The sequence below is a fragment of the Diachasma alloeum genome, unplaced genomic scaffold (assembly GCF_001412515.2).
Source record: "Diachasma alloeum isolate Michigan unplaced genomic scaffold, Dall2.0 Dall_scaffold_00203, whole genome shotgun sequence".
Classification (NCBI taxonomy): Eukaryota; Metazoa; Arthropoda; class Insecta; order Hymenoptera; family Braconidae; genus Diachasma; species Diachasma alloeum.
Genome location: NW_021680368.1, coordinates 2,330,957 through 2,351,683, shown reverse-complemented (window position 1 = coordinate 2,351,683; position 20,727 = coordinate 2,330,957). Strand labels below are relative to the sequence as shown.

Below are 20,727 nucleotides of genomic sequence, written 5' to 3'. Positions count from 1 at the left end.
ACCCGGCGGAAAAATTCGATTTTGGCGAAAGTCGACTTTCCCCCCGAAAAAAGCCTAAATATGGCACTTTGGCTCTGGGTGCAAAAAAAAAATTTTTTTATTTCTGCATTTCCGGGGCAAGTGAGGGCCTCAGTGGCATTAGGCGGGCCAGAAAATACAGAATCAGCGTTCACCCGGCGGAAAAATTCGATTTTGGCGAAAGTCGACTTTCCCCCCGAAAAAAGCCTAAATATGGCACTTTGGCTCTGGGTGCAAAAAAAAAATTTTTTTATTTCTGCATTTCCGGGGCAAGTGAGGGCCTCAGTGGCATTAGGCGGGCCAGAAAATACAGAATCAGCGTTCACCCGGCGGAAAAATTCGATTTTGGCGAAAGTCGACTTTCCCCCCGAAAAAAGCCTAAATATGGCACTTTGGCTCTGAAAATTTAGCAGTTCAAAAATTTTAAATGAAATTGATGATTAAAAAATTAAATACCTGCATTAAATTGGTGATTGGAAACAGATCGAAAAATTTATTTCATTGAAAACTTCAATAAGATTGACATTCTTCCCCACAATTTAATAACAATAGACTATATTATATCCCTAAATAATTCATCTTACATTGGAAGACATGCAATTTATTATAAGATCGTTGTTCATTGTATCTCCTGCAAAATAATGAATAAATTAATTATAAAAATATACTATACCTCACTGACAACAAATTACACCATTTAAATAATCATAAATATGATTGTTATCCCTGTCGTGAAATTCACATCGACGACCTCAGTACCCAATAAACCTCTAGAACATTCATTCACAAGGAGACATCGAGAAATTCGTGTTACCACCTATGTTCTCAAATTTGAAAGACATAATTATTGGACGATGAACATTACTTTCCTTATTAACGTAGGATAACACCTTTGATATACTATACACTGAAATAACATTTATAAAATTCATTGTATCGCAGCAGTCTTTGTAACTCAGTAGCCAAGTTCAAATTTTAATATTTTTCAAATTATTCCGGTGAGAGGACAATGTCGAAAGATTTCATCTTAATTATTTTGAAATAGTTTCCGAAGTTAGGATTTGAAACTAAATTATTTTTCGTTGAGGATAAACAGTTATGAGGGTCAAGTGACCCTTAAAGACGTTTGGAGATGATGGTCACGTTTTCTAAAGGTTTCACTCTCAAAACCATTTGACCCTTGGTGTTTTTAAAAATTGTGTGACCCTCAGGACCATTTAACCCTCAGCCCTGAACGTTTTTAAAGGTCATTTAATCCTGAAAATTAGTTGAGGCTCAACTCCAAACGTCTTTAAGGCTCCTTTGACCCTCAAGCCCATTTCTTTCAACTGTGAACTTTTTTAAAGGTCATTTGACCCTCAAAATCAGTTGACCTTCAATTTTAAACGTGTTTATGGCTCATTCGATGCTCGAGACGATTTGGCCCTTAACTCTGAACGTTTTTAAAGATCATTTGACCCTCAAAATAAGTTGACCCTCAACTTCAAATATCCTTAGGGCTCGTTTGAGCCTCGACACCAATTGACTTTCAATTCCAAATTTTCTTAAAGCTCGTTTGACTCCCAACACCATTTGACCCTCACCTAAGAAAGAAAAAATAATTCTCCAAAGTGTCCCAGACATTTTTCCCTTAAACTCCTCATATTAAACTTCACTACTGAATCAATCTCCTATTAATACCTCCTAAAACACCTCAATAAATTCACCATCTAATCTATATCAATATCTTCCAATCGAATCTACTATTACTGGAATGGGTAATAGGTGGAAAAGGTGGTGGATGTAGTTGCCAGCCATCAATCTCCTCCTGCGCAGTGAGACAAGCGAGATAGGGAACTCTCTGGACGAGTCTGGTCACTTCAGCAGCCGAGGGAATTCTCCCCCCAGTGAGTTGCCTGGTGCAAGCAGCGAGAGAAGCTGCATGAGCTACGATAAGAATATTTCCAACAGTGCTCTCGATGATCCTCTTGATCAGCTTGTAACTCCTCTCGTAATACTGAGCAGCGTTCTCCCTCTGAGGGAGTTCGTCAGCTTTAACAATAGCTTCGTAATTTCTGTCTACGTTGAACCCAGCTTTGCTCAAGTCCTCATTATTCATCCAGGTGGGTAGGCCATTGGGATACCAGGCCAACCACTCGATCAGTCCAGGCTCCACCTTCATTGGAACACTGGACCCAAGACCTTTGAGAATTTTTGATAAAGTCTGAACACATCTTAACGAAGGGGAAGTGAAGGCAACATCGATCTTCACGGCTGATGACTTCATGGCTTCACCCACTAGGCTTGCCTGCGTCTCCCCGAGGGTGGTTAAGGGACTGTCGTTGTGGAATTCCTGGAAAATCAGATGGGGATTAGTTTTTAGTTGAGGGTCAAATGGGTTTCAGGGTCAAGTGACCCTTAATGAGGATCGGCGTTGAGGGTCGAATGGTTGTAAGGGTCAAACCCTTTAAGATGAGTATTGTAGATATTGCTTTGACCCGTTGGCCTCTTAAGACCATTTAACTCGCAAATCTGAACATCTTCAAGGGTTGTTTGACATTTTAAGGGTCATTTGACCCTCAAGACCCTCCAACATTTAAATCAAAATGGTTTAAGGGTCCTTTGACCATCAATACCATTTGACCCTCAATTCCAAACTTCCTAAAATGTTATTTGACCCTTAAGCCCACCTGACCATCAATTCCTCGTTGTTTGACCCTTTGTAAGGGTCATTTGACCCCCAACACCATTAGGCTCTCAACAATAGAAACAATCCAAAAATATCCTGAAAACTACCTGAATATTTCGCGGTGGTATCTCCTTAGGCATATTTAGATCCCTTCTTATGTAGCTCCCATTCGCCTCGAAGCAGTACGGTATCCACGCCCCGAACGTAAAATCCACCCTCTCCCCATGTCTGCAAATATAAATCTGTCTGGAAGGGGTTGAAGGGGACACCAGACCCTCCAAGGGTTCACTGTCCGTAGCCACTCCATCAGGGGTGTCAATGGACTCCGAGGAGGACAACACAGGAGGTTTCCTGCTCCTCGGGATATCCATCTCCGGGTCATGATCATTACTCCCATTGATCTGAACAGTCGTGTGAAGGGTCCAGGAGTCTGTCTCCGCTGTTCTCTCAGTATAATTCAACGGGAGATAGCCGGAGGTTCCTGTCAGCCAGGAGACCCCCTCCACCCAGCCGTCGATGGAGGCACTGCAGGCGCCTTCTGGCAGGTAAATATAATCCCCAGGTCTCAATTCCAATTCATCATGCTCTTTGGGGACGTGGGCATGAGTCACTTTATGCACATGAGCGTCTCGAAGTCGAGAATCTCTGGAATTGAGATTTGATTCAGTGATTTTTTAATGTTTGTATTAAGGATCATTTGACCCTCAAAATCATTTGACCCACAATCCGGAACGTTGCTAAAGTTCATCGGACCTTTGACCTTCAACTCCAAATGTCCTTAAGGCTCGCTTGACCTTCAAGACCATTTGACTCTTATCTCTGTACGTTCTTAAAGTTTATTTCACCCCCAAGACCATTTGGCCTTTTACTCAAACCTCTATAAGGGTTCTTTGACCCTCAACTCCATACGTCCTGAATGACCGATTGCTTTTCAAAATCATTTACGTTCATAAGGATAGTTTGAAATATCGTACGAAAAAGGAATGAAAGAATTTTTGTCAAATAATTCATTTATATCTGACATTACCTGGAATAGAGTCTCAATTCCCAATTGCTAGTAGAATTACTCCCCAATCTTTCCACCATCGACCTCAGAGGCTGAAAGAGATTGCTGGAGAACTGATAGGCCAGAGATATGTGCAACGAGTTGGTGTGAGCCTCCGCATTGATTCCCAGGGCTGATAATTTGTGGACGAAGCGAACTGCTACTGCGTCCAGCCATTTCGCCTGTTTGTCGTCCACGAAGAGGCCCATGAAGTTGGGGGATATGTACGTGTCGAAGTCTATGCACTCAGGGCACTCACTCTGATCGAGGAGGGTATCTAATGCGTGGGAGACCTGCTCGGCGGATTCGTCGGGGACCTTGAAGAAGCGCGTCAGGGTGATGTGTGGGAGGTAGTTGTGGGCTTTGTTCCATTCTAGATCTCTCGATTCAACCCAGAATTTCGCGAGCTTCTCAGCGAGGAGGCCCGTGGGACAGAGGTAGAGGATGTACTCGCGGGGCTCCTCGGTGTCTAGGCTTGGGTCCCGAACGTGCGCCAGGAGCCAGTCGGAGGCGAGCTGCACGCCACGGTGACCTGTCGCGGCTAGGGCCTTCTCCCTGGAAGGAGAATTCTCTTCACGCTTTTTTCACGGTTGCAACCCAGTTTTATTCATTGTGGGGAATATTGTTGTGGAGTCCGTGAATATGTCTGTGTGTTTTGTTGTCTGAAGAAAGATCCTAGTGAGGTGGCATGAAGGAGAGAAGGCGCTGCGTCACCAGATATTTAGAATAAACATTCAGTAGTGAAGCGGCACTCGCACACATCTCCCACGGGTCGAAAAAAAATTTTACGCACTCGTATCGAAATACTCTTTTTTTTTAATTATACCGTACGATATTTTATGGTACTGGTGAAAAAAAGGCGGTTGTTTGCGCGCAAAGTGTGCAAAAAAAGTGCCCTTTTTTCGCTTGTATGATAATTGTATATTGTGTTACTAGTGTGTAAAGACCCACTTTTTCGTACGCACGTGTAATACATCTTTGAATTTCGACCATGAGAATTCACTTTACATACGCTCGTGAACATTACGCACGCCGTATGAAAAATAACCGCTTTGCGCACACTAAACCGTTTCAAAAAGTGCGCTTTTCAGGCAGGTATCACGAAAAAGCATTTATATTTAAATATTTCCCAATCTAAGGGAAATAGCAAAATTTTCGTCAAGACCTTTTTTATAGAGCAGATTGAGAGCTACGAAAAAGGTTATTACAAAAATTTTGCCATCTGCTTTAAATTCTGAGATATTCATTGGGAAGTAACCGATTGTCAAAATTGACTTGAACCGCTTTGCTACTGCATTCATTATCGACTAAATATTAGAGACGATAAGTTTCTGAGAAATATTGCGATGGAAAGAAAGGTGATCTTCAGGGTATACTCCAGAGAAGTGTGAAATGAAAAGTACTCATGTTGTGACAGTTTTATTATGGTGTTGTTTAGTTTTTGAATTTTCTTGGGTGAATGAGGTCTGTGTGACGAGTAGTGAGATCACTTATTGGAATAAAGGGTGTACAGGTGGGAATGAATGCGAAGGGAAGAGAATTTTAAAAATATAAAACGAAAAGATTGCTCTTCCAAATGAGAGAATGAAGAGTGAGTCAGTTGTGTAAATCAATCTTTTGGTATTGATATCACTCTAATTAATTGATTCTAACCAATGATTTATTTGAAATTAATGCAGAATTTATTTGATAAAGTTGGAATATCTCCTTTGAAATAAATCCATAAGTTTTTAAATAACTCAATAAGAGTTTCATTTTTTTTAAAATCATTAAAACACCAAATCTCACAAAATAAATGAAAAATTATGAAGTTGTCACGATTGCCATCATAAAAATGAATGTTATGGAGTTTGAGGTCAACTGCACCAGCTGTCATGCCCCCCAGTGTCTGTCCGCCCATCCGTAAACAAAACAGCGAGCCAAATCTCCTGCTATATTACCCCGAAAAATCCCCGATCCGTCTGACATTCTCCGATAATCAACTATAACGAGACTTACGCTCGATGCTTCGGAAATCCGAGTTGCAGCAGTATCTGAAGTGGGGTCAAATGTTCCTTTGATATTTTCGTTGGTGTCGGATTTTTTCGTGGAGGTAATGTCGCCATGGCGGCTTACATTGCTCCGAATTTTCCCAAGGTGCGGCTTTTGTGTGCGTTGAGGAAGGTAAAGAAAGAGAGATGGTGAAGCTTGGGGCTCCTCCAGAAGGTGGCAGCAGGTGTTCATCATCTGTTGCTGGAAATGTTCGATATTCGAAAAAAGATCGATTCCTTTGAATCGGTTGAAGTCGCCACATGCGGAATCGACAATAAGTAATCTCGATATATCGATAAGTCGATATAAATTATCCATTGATAAAATGTAAAAAAATCAGTTGCATTAAATAAAAAAATTACAAAAATAAACAATAAAAAAATATTGAAAAAATTACTTTTCGATTATTAAATCTCGATATTGGGGCAAGAAATATCGATTCCTACGATATATTGACGCGAAACAATTGATAGACATCGATTATTAGACCACGAAATATCGATCTCTACAATAATCGATGTTATATCGAACATTCCTATTATTTTAGGTGCCGGTGGTTCATTGTTTTGGTTCTAAAAATACTTTTTTGTTGTTTAAAACCTAGTGTTGAGCCTCCAAAACGCCTTCCTAGGGCTGATTAAAAAATTATTGATCTTTTGTCCCTCGAATCAGTTGTTCAAAGGGTTTCTAAGGACTTTATTTCGATCGGATATGAACCGTTTACCCATGCACAATGCCCTGAAGCACCTGGGGTGGCTCGAGGGTACGTGGAGAACGGACTTCCCTGGAGAAGGGAAATACCCGACGATCAAGGGTTTCAAGTACGAGGAGGAGATCAAGTTCGTTTCCATTGGACAACCTATGTTCAATTATGAGAGTCAGACGTGGCATCCCGAGAGGAAGAGCCCCATGCACCGGGAGGTGGGGTTTCTCAGGGTCATCCCCGAGAGCAACAGAGTTAAATTGATACTGGCTCACAATTTTGGAGTTTCGAGCATTGAGGAGGGGGAGGTCGATGGGAAAAAAATGGTTTTTGAGAGCACTGGGGTGCAGAGGATGTCTGAGGGCACTAAAGATCCTCCTGTTGTCAAGGTGAATCTAATTCACAACTGATTTCATTTTATTCTATTCTTTTTGATTTTTTTAATTTTATTTGGTTTTATTTTATTCTATATTTTATTCCTACCATTATAGCCAATTATTCTTAATATATGATATGGTTATCCATATGGATTTTTGTAAATTTTCCGTAGAAAATATTTGACAAAAAAAATGATGGAATTTGGTTTGTTTATGCAAGTTATTCTCTTTAAATCATTTCTGTAGAAATTCTTGGACGTAAATTTTCTGTTAATTTGTTTATCATAAAAAAATCTGAATTTGTGTAGAAAAAATCCCAATAGAATAAGTTATATAGAAAAATCAACATCTATAGATATTTTTCTGTAAGCAAACATCTATTTACGAAGTTCTGGAGACGCATAATTATTAATAGAATTCACGCAAAAACCAAATAGAGTCGTTCAATAGAATTCTAATAGAATTTCTTAGAAAAAACGTTTTTAACCGCAAAGAGAATTGAATAAAACTTGGAAAATGTCAAGGAACTCGCAATAGAAAAAAGTGAATAGAGAGATGAAATTGTAGTTTTTAAAAATAAAAATAGTGTCTACTGAAGATTTGATTTAACAGCAATTAGAGTTGCTCGTAAAATCAATAAGTTATTCATTCACTCCGCAATTTTTCTTTTAGCTATAAATTGAACATAAGATTTTTTTAACAGTTGAGGAGGGAATGGAAACTCGAAGGAGACACTCTGGAGCAAATAGTCTACATGTCCACAACAACAACTCCAGATTTGACTGAACATCTTCGAGCTAAATACGTGAGAGTGAATACTGAAGTTTGATGAACAGATTGTGATTACATAAAATTTAATGATTTCTGATAATATTTTTTTTGTGATTACTTCGATGATTCGAGTGCTATGTAGCTTTACATTTTTATATTAAATAATTTTCTACAGAAAAAAAAAACAAATTCATTGTGACTGATTTCTATATATCAAATTTTATCAAATAATTAAATTAAAACTTATAGTTTCTGTTAATTTTTTCGTCAAATTGAGAATTCTCAATGACAAAATTCCTTGAAATTTCAATGAAACTGTTCAATTTCTGTTAATATATTTTTAGTGATAACTTCGATGATTCAAGTGCCATGTAGCTTTATATTTTTATATTAAATAGTTTTCAAGAGCAAAAAAAATCACTGAAACTGATTTTCTATTAATTTTCATAAAATAATTGAATTGTAATTTACAGTTTCTGTTGACTTTTTCGTTAAATTTTAAATTCTCAATGACGAAATTCCTTGAAATTTCAATAGAACTGTAACTTGACAAAAAAATCTCCAAGACTTTCCAGATATCTGTGCCACATAAATAATCGCCAACAGTATCATCGTGATGGACTTCAACTTGACCACTTCATTAAGAATTCCCTAAACATCAGATTAATTTTGTTCTCGACACGCGATCGTCCCACGTCCCCTCAAATCATCATCAGCAGTTTATTTTGATTTTCCTCATTATTTCAACGAAAAAATTCCAAACTTCTGAGATAGCGTGGGCCTCGAAGGGCTTCTCAGTCTCATAATTTCTTGGCCGTTTAATCACCCAACTTTGCACTCGTAAAAAGCCAAGAGTCGGGGGCGGGTGCATGCATACAGCTGTGTGGGAGCATTGCTAGGGTTTCAGGTGAAGGGGAATTGGAAAACACCTGTATTGAGTTCAACCCCCTGCCTGCCATACTCCGATTCCCCAGTGCGACAGTTGCTCACTGCCGAGTGAGCCGAAGGGGTCGTGGCATCGACATCCTGTCGATTTCTATTTTCTTCATTCTGTATTCGTTAATAAATTGTTCATTTCTCCCCACGAATCCCTTTAAATCCAATTTGCAAATGGAAATTTGTGTGTTTTACTAAAATTGAGGGTAATTATCTTTGATAGTTCACACACGAAACAAAAATCTAAAAATTCTACTGGAGAATTTCAGAAATTTAATTTTTCTGTACAACTTATACTATTGAGAATATATTCTATTGAAATTCTATAGAAATTTTCAAAATTGTTTAGTTCGAATTTTTTGATTAGAGAAAAATAATTATTAGACTATTTTTTCTCTGTCTTAACAAAAATTAATTTAAAAAATTAGAAAATTTTCTGCCCAGCACTTTCTGAAGAAAATATCTCAGTAGAATAAACTATATGAAAAAAATTAATTCAATTGAAAAAAAAGCGCGCCGATCTCAATGAACGAAGAAAAAATCTGCAGTTCTGCAAAATGTCAGCATGACACCGCTATTCGATAATCAAGAATATTACAAGAAGATGCTGGAGCTCCAGGAGAAGCTGCGGAAGAGGTAAACAAAAATCTTCATCCCTCCTCTGTAATCAGTTAAGAGGACGGGAAGTATTGAATAATTTTCTCTGGATTTTTCCAGTGAAGAAGAGAGGATTCGACTTGAGGAACGCTTCAACCTCCTGGAGCAAGAGTCTCGAATCAGGTGAGAAGAAATTTCAAGAGAATATTTCAATTTCTGTCAATGAATTTTCTCATTAAGTTATTCCGCAGTCATTTGTTTCTCGTTAAGGGGAGATCGCGATGAAATTTGAAAATCGTGGGGACCTGTATTTACTGTGCTGATGAGATTTCTACTTCATTTTTAATGTAAAAAAAAAGAAAAAATTTTCTTTTCGATTTTTTTCATTGATTACGATATTTTAATACCACAATAATTTTTTTTTGTTTTATTGTTTTTAAATTAATTTTTTCATTCACAATTGCAAATTTTTCACCTCAACTAATTTTAAGAATAAAATTCCAAAAACTAAAAGATAAAACTCTCAAAAAAGCTCATTTAGTTATGAATATGGACAAATCATGTATGTGTGAACAAAAATTTAAGTCAATCGGTTAAAAATTGCGTCATAAAGACATTTTTGAAGATTTTATTCTGTTGAAGTTTCTCTCGGATCAATAAAAATAATAAAACCCAACTTTTTCGTATTTTTTCACATTAAAACTGAAGTAGTAGTCGCAGAGACATTTATTCATCATATTGACGAATGTACCACTTTAGTTTTGAAGTAAAAAAATTAGAAAAAATTAGGTTTCAATTTTTTTCATTGATAAAATCTTTAAAATTGTTCAAATTCAAGTGGATAGTGAATTATGAATTTTGTGAACATTCTTTTCATCATTTATAAAGTATTATATAAAATTCCTACTTCAATGACATGTGATCTAGTTGAATATTACTAATTTCTCAAATCTTTCAGATAGAAATTGTCACTTTCAATTGAAAATTCTCCGACCTTATTGGCGATTTTATTGCGATAAATTCCCTTTCTAATCAATAAAAAAGATGAAATCCTAATGTTGTCTCATGTTTTGACATTAAAACAAGTAGTAAACTCATCAGCACGATAAAGGCCCCAGCAATTTCGAAATTTCAGTGCAGTCCCCCTCGAGTCACGCACTCCCCCGAGAACATTCCCCAGATATCCTCGACCCGGTTCCCCAGGTATGTCATCGAATCGATACGTCCTTCCACCCGCAAAAATGATGATATTTCCCATCTCAGTGATATATCATCCCCAAGAATGGAAAATCGATGGGGAGACGACAAGTACCGAACGCCTGGTACCGTTGTATCTATCTCAGCAACATTCAATGTCACGAGTAGCGTGTCTGGAACAGTTTAGTCGATTAAACTTGCCCGGGGGAACTTTGTCCCGAAAATTCATCTATAGCAGCTAACGCCGACATTCGATTCTAGACAACATCGGAGCGTCATTGGATTTCTTGGTTTATTGTTTGCAGGCACGAGGCGTGCATAAATAAACTCAGAATGAGGTACATCGAATTTTTGGAGGAGCAGAGGAGCAGGGACGAGAGAAACAGAAAATTACTGGGTGCACTGGACAGGGTTGACTCGAGTCTCGCGGTGATGAGTGCCAAGACAGATAAACTTTATTCTTTGAGGGTAATTCATTTCTCCTCTTCAATTTTCATAAAAATAAATATAAATAAAGAAAATTCACACTCAACCAGAAATCAAACAAATTGAAATTAAATGGAAAGATAAATAAAAAGAATGAGCAGGAAGAGAAGGAAGTGAGCTTTCTTCATTTAATTTATCGATGAGCATTTTATTAATCTGCACTGCGCGCTGCTTTTTGCAATTTTCTTTTTATATTGCTTCATGTGTTTCTCCCTTTCCCGCGAGGGTAATGTATCTGTTACACAAATGAACAATTATCATATTTTTATTGTATTTCAATTTTTTTTTCATGGGCTTATAATGTCATTAGTTGTGGATTCAACGAGTCACGCATGACAAAATTTTATAGAAAATTTGCCGAATTCGCGAGAAAATTCTACTGAATTTCAATGGAATTTTTATTTAGTTTTTGGAAGATTTGATTGAGAAATTCCCTAGCTTGTCTGCGTCTTATTTTTCAATGAAAATGTTCAATAGAAAATGTCTCAATAGAAAAAGTTCTATAAGAAAATCAAATTCTACCGTTTTTTATTTAAAAAACGCGGAATTCTTCAATAGCATCGACCAAAAACTAATAAAATTTTCAATAGAAATCGTCAGATTTTTCTATATTTTTTTTTTCATTACAGTTTAGTTTAGCTCATTGCAAACCTACCGAATTCGCTAAAAGAATCTATAAGATTTCTATTGACCGTTCTATTGGCTTTTGGTAGAATCTATTGAAGAATTTTGCAGCTCATCTGTTCGTTTTTTTTATAGAAATGTCCAATGGGAAATATTGTATAGAAAAAAATCAATAGAATTTGGCGTTTTATACAACTTATTCTATCGAAATATTTTCTATAGAAATTCCTCCGCTCAAATTTTCCACGTTTTTTCCATTCTATTTTTCTTGTCTTCTCGCTGAGAAAATCAAACAAAAAAACTTCAGCCGAGGAAATTCTGTAGAAAATACCTCAATAGAACAAGTTATACAGAAAAATCGAATTCTATACTTTTTCTATCGAATATTTTCTATTAAACCCTTCAACAGAATCGGCCAAAAGCTAATAGAAAGTTCAGTAGAATTGTGTAACGAATTCACTAGTTTTTTCTATTAAATTTTTTCATCCGTGCCCCCTCGCCTTACAGAAGGAGTACGACGCGTCGATCCTCCGAGCGCACGCCTGCCGCCGCCAGACGCCCAGCGTAACAGGTGACTCAGGCATCCTGAGCCAAGCCGACGACCGAAGGCTCCAGAAGTACCCGTCGCCTCCCTTCCCCTCAGCCTCCCTCTCGACCCTCCTCCACCCCCGGAGGGTCCATTCCCCGCCTGCCCCCTCGCCCCCTCACCCGAAGCCCCTGTCCTACCCCCCACGTCCCACAATCGACTTCCACGACCGCTTCCCCTCGAGATCTCGAGACCTGTCGGCCACCTGGGGCCTCCCCAGCCTCAACATCCCTCATTCAGAGGATCTCGACTCCCTCAGAAGAACCCCTCGATACCCGAAGGACCCCTCCCCCTTCCAATACCCGGAAACCGTCAACCCTCTCAAGCCCTCGAGACTAATTTCAACTTCCCTCCTCTCGACCCCCAACTGCGAAGACGAAAAAACCGGAAACGCTGTTGAAAACGAACTCGAGCGGTACATCAGCAAGATAAGAAGTCTTCACGGAGACCTGGAGCACAGTCAGGAGGACCACGAGCAGAACACGAGTGGAGATTTGCTGAATGTCACCCTCTCGGATGACGGCCTTGACCATCTGCCACCTGAAGACAAGACGCGAGGACTTCCCGATGAAGTTGAGAAGGTTCTGGCTCTCGCAGAGGACCTGGCGTCACGAACGATGGAACCTCCGGAGAAGTCACCAACGGATCCACCAGGTGAGAACCTCAATCCGTCAGAGACTAACGAGCATCAGAGGCCGGAGGAAATTAAATCGATTGCGAAAGATTTGGAAATAGAACGGTCTCAGAATGCGGATTTAACGGAGCGAAAAATTAACGAGACTTCAGTAAATCCTGGATCACCGGAGGTATCAGCAGGGAGTGCATTAAATATTGCAGAGGAAGTCGTTAACAATGATGATGTTGAGGAGTTGGAGCCCTGGAGTCCAGAGAGTGTCCAAGCGCACGTGGAGGAGGTATTAATAAACCAGGAAGGATTGGAAAGTGGAGAGGCTAAAAGTGCGTCTGAGACTGGTGACAAAAATAATTCGGATGATTCCGGGGATAAAGATAATTCGGTGATGGGAGGTGACAGAGATGATGTGGCGGAGCGAGACGCTAATTTGGCGAGTGATGGAGGAGGCGAACCTCGGGAGGAGGGGGGTGAGGGGGGCCAGGGGGCTGTGCAGTACCCGGAGGGGAATTATGATGGCAATGCTGGGTATGATTATGGTGGTCAGGGTGAGGGGTATCAGTATGCTGAGGGGTATCAGTACAATTATGATGAGAATGGTGAGGTGGTTGGAGGGGGGTATTCGGGAGGAGGTGAGCAGTATCAAGGGGACAATTATGAGGCAAATGTGGAGTATCAGCAGGAGAGCTATCCTGAGGGATCGAACGTGCAGTATTCGCAGGGGAATTATGGGGAAGGTGGAGGTGGGGAGTATCAGGAGGGGAGTTATGAGGGCGGGGATGGACATGCTCAGTATCAAGAGGGGAGTTATCCTCAAGAGGGAAATTATCCTCAGTATGAGGAGTCCAGTCAACAGTATCAGGGGGAGTACCCGCAGGATGGGAATCAGGGGTACGACGCCAGTGGTTATGGATATTCTTATGAGCAAGAGGGGTATCAGGAATATCAGGAGGCTCAGGCTTCTGGGAAGGAGGAGGGAGGGACTGCAGAGCTGGTGCAGCAGGTGGAGGGGCCCAGTGCTGGGGAGGAAGGGGTTGAGGAGGAGAGCAAGAAGAAAAAGGATGTCATCAAGTCGATTTTGGAGTCGGAGACTGAGAGCAGTATTGAGAAGAATACTGAGAATACTGAGAGTGACTTTGATTTTAATTAAATCTCTAGATCTCATCGAAACAAATCCGTCCATAGTAAACGAACATCTTCAGTAATAATTACGAAGTTAATAAGGAAGGCCGCGGCGAAATAAAACTCTAGGGAGAACGATGACTACTTGGCATAAACCGGGAAACTTTTTTTTTGTTTTTAATTGAGGGTCAAATGGTCTTGAAGAGTAAACGATCTTGAACATTCTTAAGGGCGATTTGACCATTTGGTCATTTGACCCTCAAGATTATTTAACCCTTAACCCTGAACGTTTTCGAGGGTCATGTGACCCTCAAGACTATTTGACTCTCGACTCCAGACGTCTTTAAGGATCATTCAACTAATTCATGGTTTTAAGACCATTCGACCCTTGATCTTAAACATTTTCAAGGCTCTTTGACCCTTAAAAACATTTAACCCTCAACTCGAAACGTCCATAAGGGCCATTTCATCCTCAACATCATTCCATTCTAATCTCTCAACATTTTTATCGGTTTTCTGACCTTCAAGATTATTTAACTATTAACCCTGAACGTTTCAAGGGTCATTTAACCCTCAACACTATTGAATTTTCGACTCCAGATGTTCTTAAAGATCATTCGGTCCTTACGGCCATTCGACCCTTGACCTTAAAAATTTTCAAGGGTTTGACCCTCACCTCGAAACGTCCATAAGGGCCATTTGACCCTCAAACCCATTCGATTCTAAACCCCAAACATTTTTAAGGGTCATTTGACCCTCAAATAAAAACAAAAACAAAGTTTCTCAAATCCTTCCAAATAGTCGTTTCGCCTTTAATAAAAAAATGTTGATCGATTCTAAAATCAATAAAAATAATAACTCAATTCACCTGTAATTACCGAAATGCAATAAACCATACAGCAATAGTGAAAAATATCGTAAAATTCCAGTTATTTCCAAAAAAATTCTGAGCTAAAATACAAACGAGAGAACGAGGGGCGTTGGTCAGTTCCACCAGGGTCGATTCGATTGTATGGATTTTCCCCAACGACACGAGCCTGCGCCAATCGTGCGTTACCACCAGTTCCACTCAACATTTTCCCGATGCACTTGCCAAATAACTCGTGCACGTATCAACGGAAAATCAAGCGGCATCTAATCCTCCAACTCATTTCCACTGATTCATTATTTTGAAACGTAAACGCAACTCACTCGACAGTTGACTCATATGATACCTCCTCCAGTCAAGTTTGCGCGTGTTCAGTATCTTCTGTCAAACTGGGCGATACGGATGCTCTGGAGCCGCTCGTGTGATTATTCCCGTTGATCTTTCATTCGGACCCAATAATTATAGTTAATTGATTCTCAATTGATTGTTCGAAAAATTTATTTGCAGAATTGTTGGAAGTTGGGGCTTTATATTGATTTTTGTCTCGCGGATTTTTGGGTTCTTTTTGCCAATTTGTTGGTGGAACGCGGGGAGGCGCAGGGGAATTACATCGCAATCAGACTACTCAACACGTTGGTTGTGCGTGCGATTGTCCAGTGACTCTCAAGTGGTGATAATCGGACAGGGGCTCTCACTACGCTCTACGGAATCAGCTGTTCGTCGCATTGAGGTAGGCCGGCGTTTTTTGGGATTTAAAGGAGTGTAAACATGAGTTGAATTTTGAAGAGTAAAGATTGGGGTACCAACGCCGTTTACAATAGATTCACTCCTTATTCTCAAAAGACTAGAACCAATTGAAATTGTAATTTCGTGTCAATTTCGCTTTGTAAATCGAATACTTATGGTTTTGTAAACCTAACGATTCCAAATTTTACAACTAAAATCAATATTATATTCAATTCAACTCTAAATTTTTTGGTTGTCGAAACATTCCCAAATTGAACTCTATCGCTAATATAATAGTATATTTCGTAACGAGTGCAAAAAATATTTTTTCACGAGTTACGAACAATATTTTTCATCACAATGTGGCGAAAATTGGACTTTTAGGCGCGCGGAGCGTGCCGAAAAGTTCACTTTTCGTCACAGCGTGATGAAAAATTCTTTTCCAATTAATATTTTCTGAGCGTCGTCCAATAAATTCAAATTTTAATAATTTTAGCTTCTCTTTTCAATGTAACGATTGAAAAGATGACTCCGGACATAACAATGAATTCATCAAAACTCACAAGATTAGAATTGAGGATACTAAACAATTATTGTGTTCAAAAAAGACAACAAGCAAAGGCAAATTGACATGTAATATTCATCCAAACGTTTGTAAATAACCCACTGTAGGTTGATACACGAATAAAAAAAATCTGGGATAAATTCTAAACGAATATTAATAATTATGTAATTAATATGAATCACATGATAATAATCGCATAAAATTTTTAGTCTCGTATTCTAAATTTCTGTCATTTATTCTATTCGTTCTATCAAAAACTAGAAACAAAAATCAAATTTACGCGTGTTCTTTCATTATTCGAAAAAATATATCGATTTGAAAACTTTCTGGAGACATTAAAACAAATTTTTTTTATTTCTTTCCGTCTACGTCGTTTTGCATTTTATAAATTTCTTGTCACTGAAATATTGGTATCCCTCTAATACTTGAAGGAAAAAAGTGATTCAAAGTTCCCGCCGACGTAAAAAAAAATTCATCTCATTGTAAAGACGGAAATGGAAATAAAATAGAATGAAACAATTATAAATGATAAATAACTCTTTGAACTTATTTTTCCCTGTTACACTCAATGACTCAATTGGAGTTTGTTGGAACTACCTTAAAGAGAATTATTCGGCTTTTTTAGGGCGAGGGGTTTTAAATGCTAAAGAGGAAGCTTTTAGTCAAGGCTGACGCACGGCGCGTGGGTATTTCGGGAGAGTGAATCATGAGAGATGTTTTTGATCACTCACGTTAATTGACAACAGTTTTGTGCACGAATTTTCATGTTTGGGGGAATTCCAAGTATTCTGGATGGAGATTTTTCATAATATTTCGCGAATTTATCTTGATTAATTCCGAAAACAATCAATAGAATAATTGACTATTTGGGAAATACTGTGAAATATTTTTCGTGAATATCTTGAGACCTAGCGGTTCCAGAGAAAAATGGCACAAAAACTTTTTGTACAGCATAAAATTCCTTACAAAGAAGTTCTTATGAGATTTTTTGATAAATCCAATAGTTTCAGAAATATTCGCAAAATAATCTGTCAATTTTTTTTCAACATTGAGAAAATTCCGAAAATTTCATTCACATAAGTTTGCAAATACCTCCGGAACTATGAGGTTTACAGAAAAATGTTATCAAACATTTTTGTAGAGAATTTCATGATCTACACAAACCATCTTGTGACATTTTTATCTAAACTCACTGATTTGTGAGATATTTCCAAAATACACTTGAAATTCCCCATTCAATCAATGAGTAAAACTAAATCATCACTAAATTACATTAAATTATCATCAAATTAAATTAAATTGACCTAAATTGTCATTAAATCATCGTCAACTCATGAATGAAATTTTCTAACTGAATGTTTATTCATTCAGAATAAAAATGGACGATCCAGTGGTCAACGGAGTCCAAAAGCCGAACGGAACTCAACTGTTTTACGAACTGGAGCACGAGAACGACGGTGACAGCTCGAATAACCCTGGACATACGACCGATCAACGTGACCGTAAGTTGAAAATATTCACTCCACGACTCAACCTCGTCTCCCTCTCATTGTTGTTCCCCGGGCGAAGAGGGAGATGAGGTGCCTGACCTCTCCCACTGATAAGAAAATTAATATTCTATCATGAATGAATGCAGAAACAACAGTCTATTGTCATTCCAGTCCGTATCGATCTCCAGACATCTTCGTGATACTCAGTTCTGCGTCTCCAGAACGTGAAAACGTGACACGCGATGTGTTTATAAATAAACACCTTTCGTCGAACGAATAAATAATTCTGTATTGAAGTGGTAAAACGTCGACGATATTCCAATTGTTCTTACGAATGTGAAATAACCTTATTAATGAGGGTTTCAGAACAAAATGGACTAGACATTTTTGTTCGAAATTTTCCTGGCTACAGAAAATATTATATGACATTTTTCGCTAGAGCCACTCGTTTTTTAGATATTTGCATAATTGATAAAGATGTTATTTTCATATTCTCGAATAAGGAGATTCATCATCGTTAATGATGAAAATTATCTCATTAATGAATGATTTTAGAGGAAAATGTCTGAGAAATTTTCTGTAGGTAATTTGATCATCTATAAAAAAGATCTTGAGACATTTTGCTCTAGAATTAGTCGTTTCTGTGATAATTGCAGAATAAAAAAAGGTAATTTTTGAATTATAGCATAATTTGATTTTGTTACTCCATCAATAATTCAAATTATCCTATCAACGGGTGATTTTAGCGGAAAATGTCCAGAATATTTTTTGTAGGAAATTTTCTCAACTAAAAGAAAGTTTTTGTGACATTTTGCTCTACAACTGCTCGTTTCTAAAATAATGACACAACAAAAAAATGAAAAAAAAAATTTTTTTCATCTCATTAATCTCGACTTTATCGCGTTAATTCATAATTTTAGGCCAACGCTTCACCGAATCCTAAGATTTTCACTTCAAAACAGCATTATCATCGCAAAAGTGCGAATAAAGAACCAAAAATTGGGGGAATTCACACGATTTATCAAAGACAATTTCGCTATGGAATGGAAGAGGAGGATTCTGATTTCTCAAGTTTCAATTCAAGCTACACAAGTTCTGGTAATTAATCACCCCACAAAATTAATAAATCACGACAAAGCAAAAAAAATCCACAAATTAATTATCATGAACAAATATGACTAAAAAACCATTCAATAATTCGCAACAAACAAGTCAATAGTTCGCCTCTGCACATAAAAAAAAATTGTTTTCCACTTCGTTAGAACATTTCAAATAATTGAGTAGTCAGACCCCCTGCCAAGAAGCCTAAGTAGAAAATTCCTGGGCGTTACACGAATAGAACTAAAAGGGAGTTCCACAGAGAAGTTAAACTCCTCTGCGTTGTTGAATCGATACATTATTACAATTTCCTCTTTACTATTTTATATTCACGTGGAACTTGTTTCGTTGCACTTGGACGATCAGTCTCTGGGTCTGTGCTCAATGTTACGTGCTGTGACGAAATGCAGCAATTTTAGCACCGGTACACTAAACAATTACTTGTGGACCGTTGCGAGTCACTCGAGATTATTCTCTCGCTGGGTTTGCCTCGAAATAGTGCCCCAGAACACCGGAAATAATCTCTCTTCGTCGATCAATCAAAGACAATTCGTGAAAGTTTCTGAAGTGATTGAGGTTTTTTGAGTAAACAGTTGATTAATTGATTAATTACAAAATCGTCAAGACGTGTAACAGGAGTAAAAATTGATGAGAATAATTAATTGAGGTCTGACTGATTGAATTGGGATTGATTGAATGAAAATGTCGAGCAGAGGCATGATTAGCAACGATGCCTTCCTCGGAATGCATCATCAGACGAATTTCTTGGTATCAGACTATGACGAAGGTAGGACTAGTCGCATTTAGTTATTTTGTGTCTCTCAGGTAATTATCCGAGATGCCAGATGTTATCGGGGTTTAAACGTGTGACTGTTGATATACTTGTTATCTCGGTGCATAGAAATCGCGAGAATTGGGGAGTCTGTGACGAAATTCAGGAACTTTAGCACCGGTACGCTAAACAATTACTTGTGGACCGTTGCGAGTCACTCGAGATTATTCTCCCGCTGGTTTTGCCTCGAAATAGTGCCCCAGAACACCGGAAATAATCTCGCTTCGTCGATCAATCAAAGACAATTCGTGAAAGTTTGTCAAGTGATTGAGGTTTTTTGAGTAAACAGTTGATTAATTAATTAATTACAAAATCGTCATGACGTGTAGCAGGAGTAAAAATTGATGAGAATAATTAATTGAGGTCTGATTGATTGAAAATGTCGAGCAGAGGCATGATTAGCAACGATGCCTTCCTCTGAATGCATCATCAAACGAATTTCTTGGTATCAGACTATGACGAAGGTAGGACTAGTCGCATTTAGTTATTTTGTGTCTCTCAGGTAATTATCCGAGATGCCAGATGTTATCGGGGTTTAAACGTGTGACTGTTGATATACTTGTTATCTCGGTGCATAGAAATCGCGAGAATTGGGGAGTCTGTGACGAAATTCAGGAACTTTAGCACCGGTACGCTAAACAATTACTTGTGGACCGTTGCGAGTCACTCGAGATTATTCTCCCGCTGGTTTTGCCTCGAAATAGTGCCCCAGAACACCGGAAATAATCTCTCTTCGTCGATCAATCAAAGACAATTCGTGAAAGTTTGTGAAGTGATTGAGGTTTTTTGAGTAAACAGTTGATTAATTGATTAATTACAAAATCGTCAAGACGTGTAACAGGAGTAAAAATTGATGAGAATAATTAATTGAGGTCTGACTGATTGAATTGGGATTGATTGAATGAAAATGTCGAGCAGAGGCATGATTAGCAACGATGCCTTCCTCGGAATGCATCATCAGACGAATTTCTTGGTATCAGACTATGACGAAGGTAGGACTAGTCGCATTTAGTTATTTTGTGTCTCTCAGGTAATTATCCGAGATGCCAGATGTTATCGGGGTTTAAACGTGTGACTGTTGATATACTTGTTATCTCGGTGCATAGAAATCGCGAGAATTGGGGAGTCTGTGACGAAATTCAGGAACTTTAGCACCGGTACGCTAAACAATTACTTGTGGACCGTTGCGAGTCACTCGAGATTATTCTCCCGCTGGTTTTGCCTCGAAATAGTGCCCCAGAACACCGGAAATAATCTCTCTTCGTCGATCAATCAAAGACAATTCGTGAAAGTTTGTCAAGTGATTGAGGTTTTTTGAGTAAACAGTTGATTAATTGATTAATTACAAAATCGTCA

The 20,727-nt window shown here is 38.5% G+C and overlaps 4 protein-coding genes across 7 annotated transcripts in view; 3 read left to right on the top strand and 1 right to left on the bottom strand.

Moving 5' to 3' along the window:
• Nucleotides 1–484: 484 nt before the first annotated feature.
• Nucleotides 485–15,291, bottom strand: LOC107036012 (protein UBASH3A homolog). 2 transcript variants are annotated; one of them, XM_015253706.2, is made up of 5 exons: nucleotides 14,984–15,291; nucleotides 5,730–5,957; nucleotides 3,714–4,048; nucleotides 2,794–3,331; nucleotides 485–2,350 (listed from the first exon to the last, which is right to left on the bottom strand). In XM_015253706.2, the coding sequence occupies exons 2-5, from the start codon at nucleotides 5,955–5,957 to the stop codon at nucleotides 1,733–1,735; spliced, it is 1,719 nt and encodes a 572-aa protein (XP_015109192.1). In that variant the 5' UTR covers nucleotides 14,984–15,291; the 3' UTR covers nucleotides 485–1,732. The 2 variants fall into 2 exon arrangements, with proteins under 2 accessions (XP_015109192.1, XP_015109191.1); XM_015253705.2 differs by lacking the exon at nucleotides 14,984–15,291 and having other exon boundaries at nucleotides 3,714–4,286; nucleotides 5,730–5,917.
• LOC107036013 (THAP domain-containing protein 4) lies at nucleotides 6,309–7,750 on the top strand. The gene is made up of 2 exons (XM_015253707.1): nucleotides 6,309–6,854; nucleotides 7,546–7,750. The coding sequence occupies exons 1-2, from the start codon at nucleotides 6,474–6,476 to the stop codon at nucleotides 7,669–7,671; spliced, it is 507 nt and encodes a 168-aa protein (XP_015109193.1). The 5' UTR covers nucleotides 6,309–6,473; the 3' UTR covers nucleotides 7,672–7,750.
• LOC107035964 (interleukin enhancer-binding factor 3) lies at nucleotides 9,091–14,665 on the top strand. Its single transcript, XM_015253631.1, has 4 exons — nucleotides 9,091–9,185; nucleotides 9,267–9,329; nucleotides 10,649–10,811; nucleotides 11,961–14,665. Exons 1-4 carry the CDS (start codon nucleotides 9,115–9,117, stop codon nucleotides 13,818–13,820), a joined length of 2,157 nt encoding a protein of 718 aa, XP_015109117.1. The 5' UTR covers nucleotides 9,091–9,114; the 3' UTR covers nucleotides 13,821–14,665.
• The window catches only part of LOC107036011 (AMP deaminase 2), a 28,110-nt gene continuing 22,261 nt past the window's right edge, over nucleotides 14,879–20,727 (top strand). Inside the window, exons 1-2 of one of the 3 annotated variants that reach the window (XM_015253696.2) lie at nucleotides 14,879–15,390; nucleotides 17,323–17,453. In XM_015253696.2, coding sequence (XP_015109182.1) covers nucleotides 17,330–17,453 — 124 coding nt within the window. In that variant the 5' untranslated portion in view covers nucleotides 14,879–15,390; nucleotides 17,323–17,329. Of the gene's footprint in view, nucleotides 15,391–17,322; nucleotides 17,454–19,015; nucleotides 19,327–20,176; nucleotides 20,364–20,727 lie in introns of those variants that run through there. The other 2 variants (XM_015253698.1, XM_015253699.1) reach the window with 2 other exon arrangements.

Excerpts from the sequence above, each read along its gene's own strand:
- LOC107035964 (XM_015253631.1), top strand. The coding sequence starts at position 9,115 with ATGACACCGCTATTCGATAATCAAGAATATTACAAGAAGATGCTGGAG. Across the intron at positions 9,186-9,266 it reads CAGGAGAAGCTGCGGAAGAG|TGAAGAAGAGAGGATTCGAC; the intron begins GTAAACAAAAAT and ends GGATTTTTCCAG. Across the intron at positions 9,330-10,648 it reads GAGCAAGAGTCTCGAATCAG|GCACGAGGCGTGCATAAATA; the intron begins GTGAGAAGAAAT and ends TATTGTTTGCAG.
- LOC107036012 (XM_015253705.2), bottom strand. The coding sequence starts at position 5,836 with ATGGCGACATTACCTCCACGAAAAAATCCGACACCAACGAAAATATCA. Across the intron at positions 4,287-5,729 it reads GGATTTCCGAAGCATCGAGC|GGAGAAGGCCCTAGCCGCGA; the intron begins GTAAGTCTCGTT and ends TTCTCCTTCCAG. Across the intron at positions 2,351-2,793 it reads TACCACCGCGAAATATTCAG|GAATTCCACAACGACAGTCC; the intron begins GTAGTTTTCAGG and ends CTGATTTTCCAG.
- LOC107036013 (XM_015253707.1), top strand. The coding sequence starts at position 6,474 with ATGAACCGTTTACCCATGCACAATGCCCTGAAGCACCTGGGGTGGCTC. Across the intron at positions 6,855-7,545 it reads AAGATCCTCCTGTTGTCAAG|TTGAGGAGGGAATGGAAACT; the intron begins GTGAATCTAATT and ends TTTTTTTAACAG.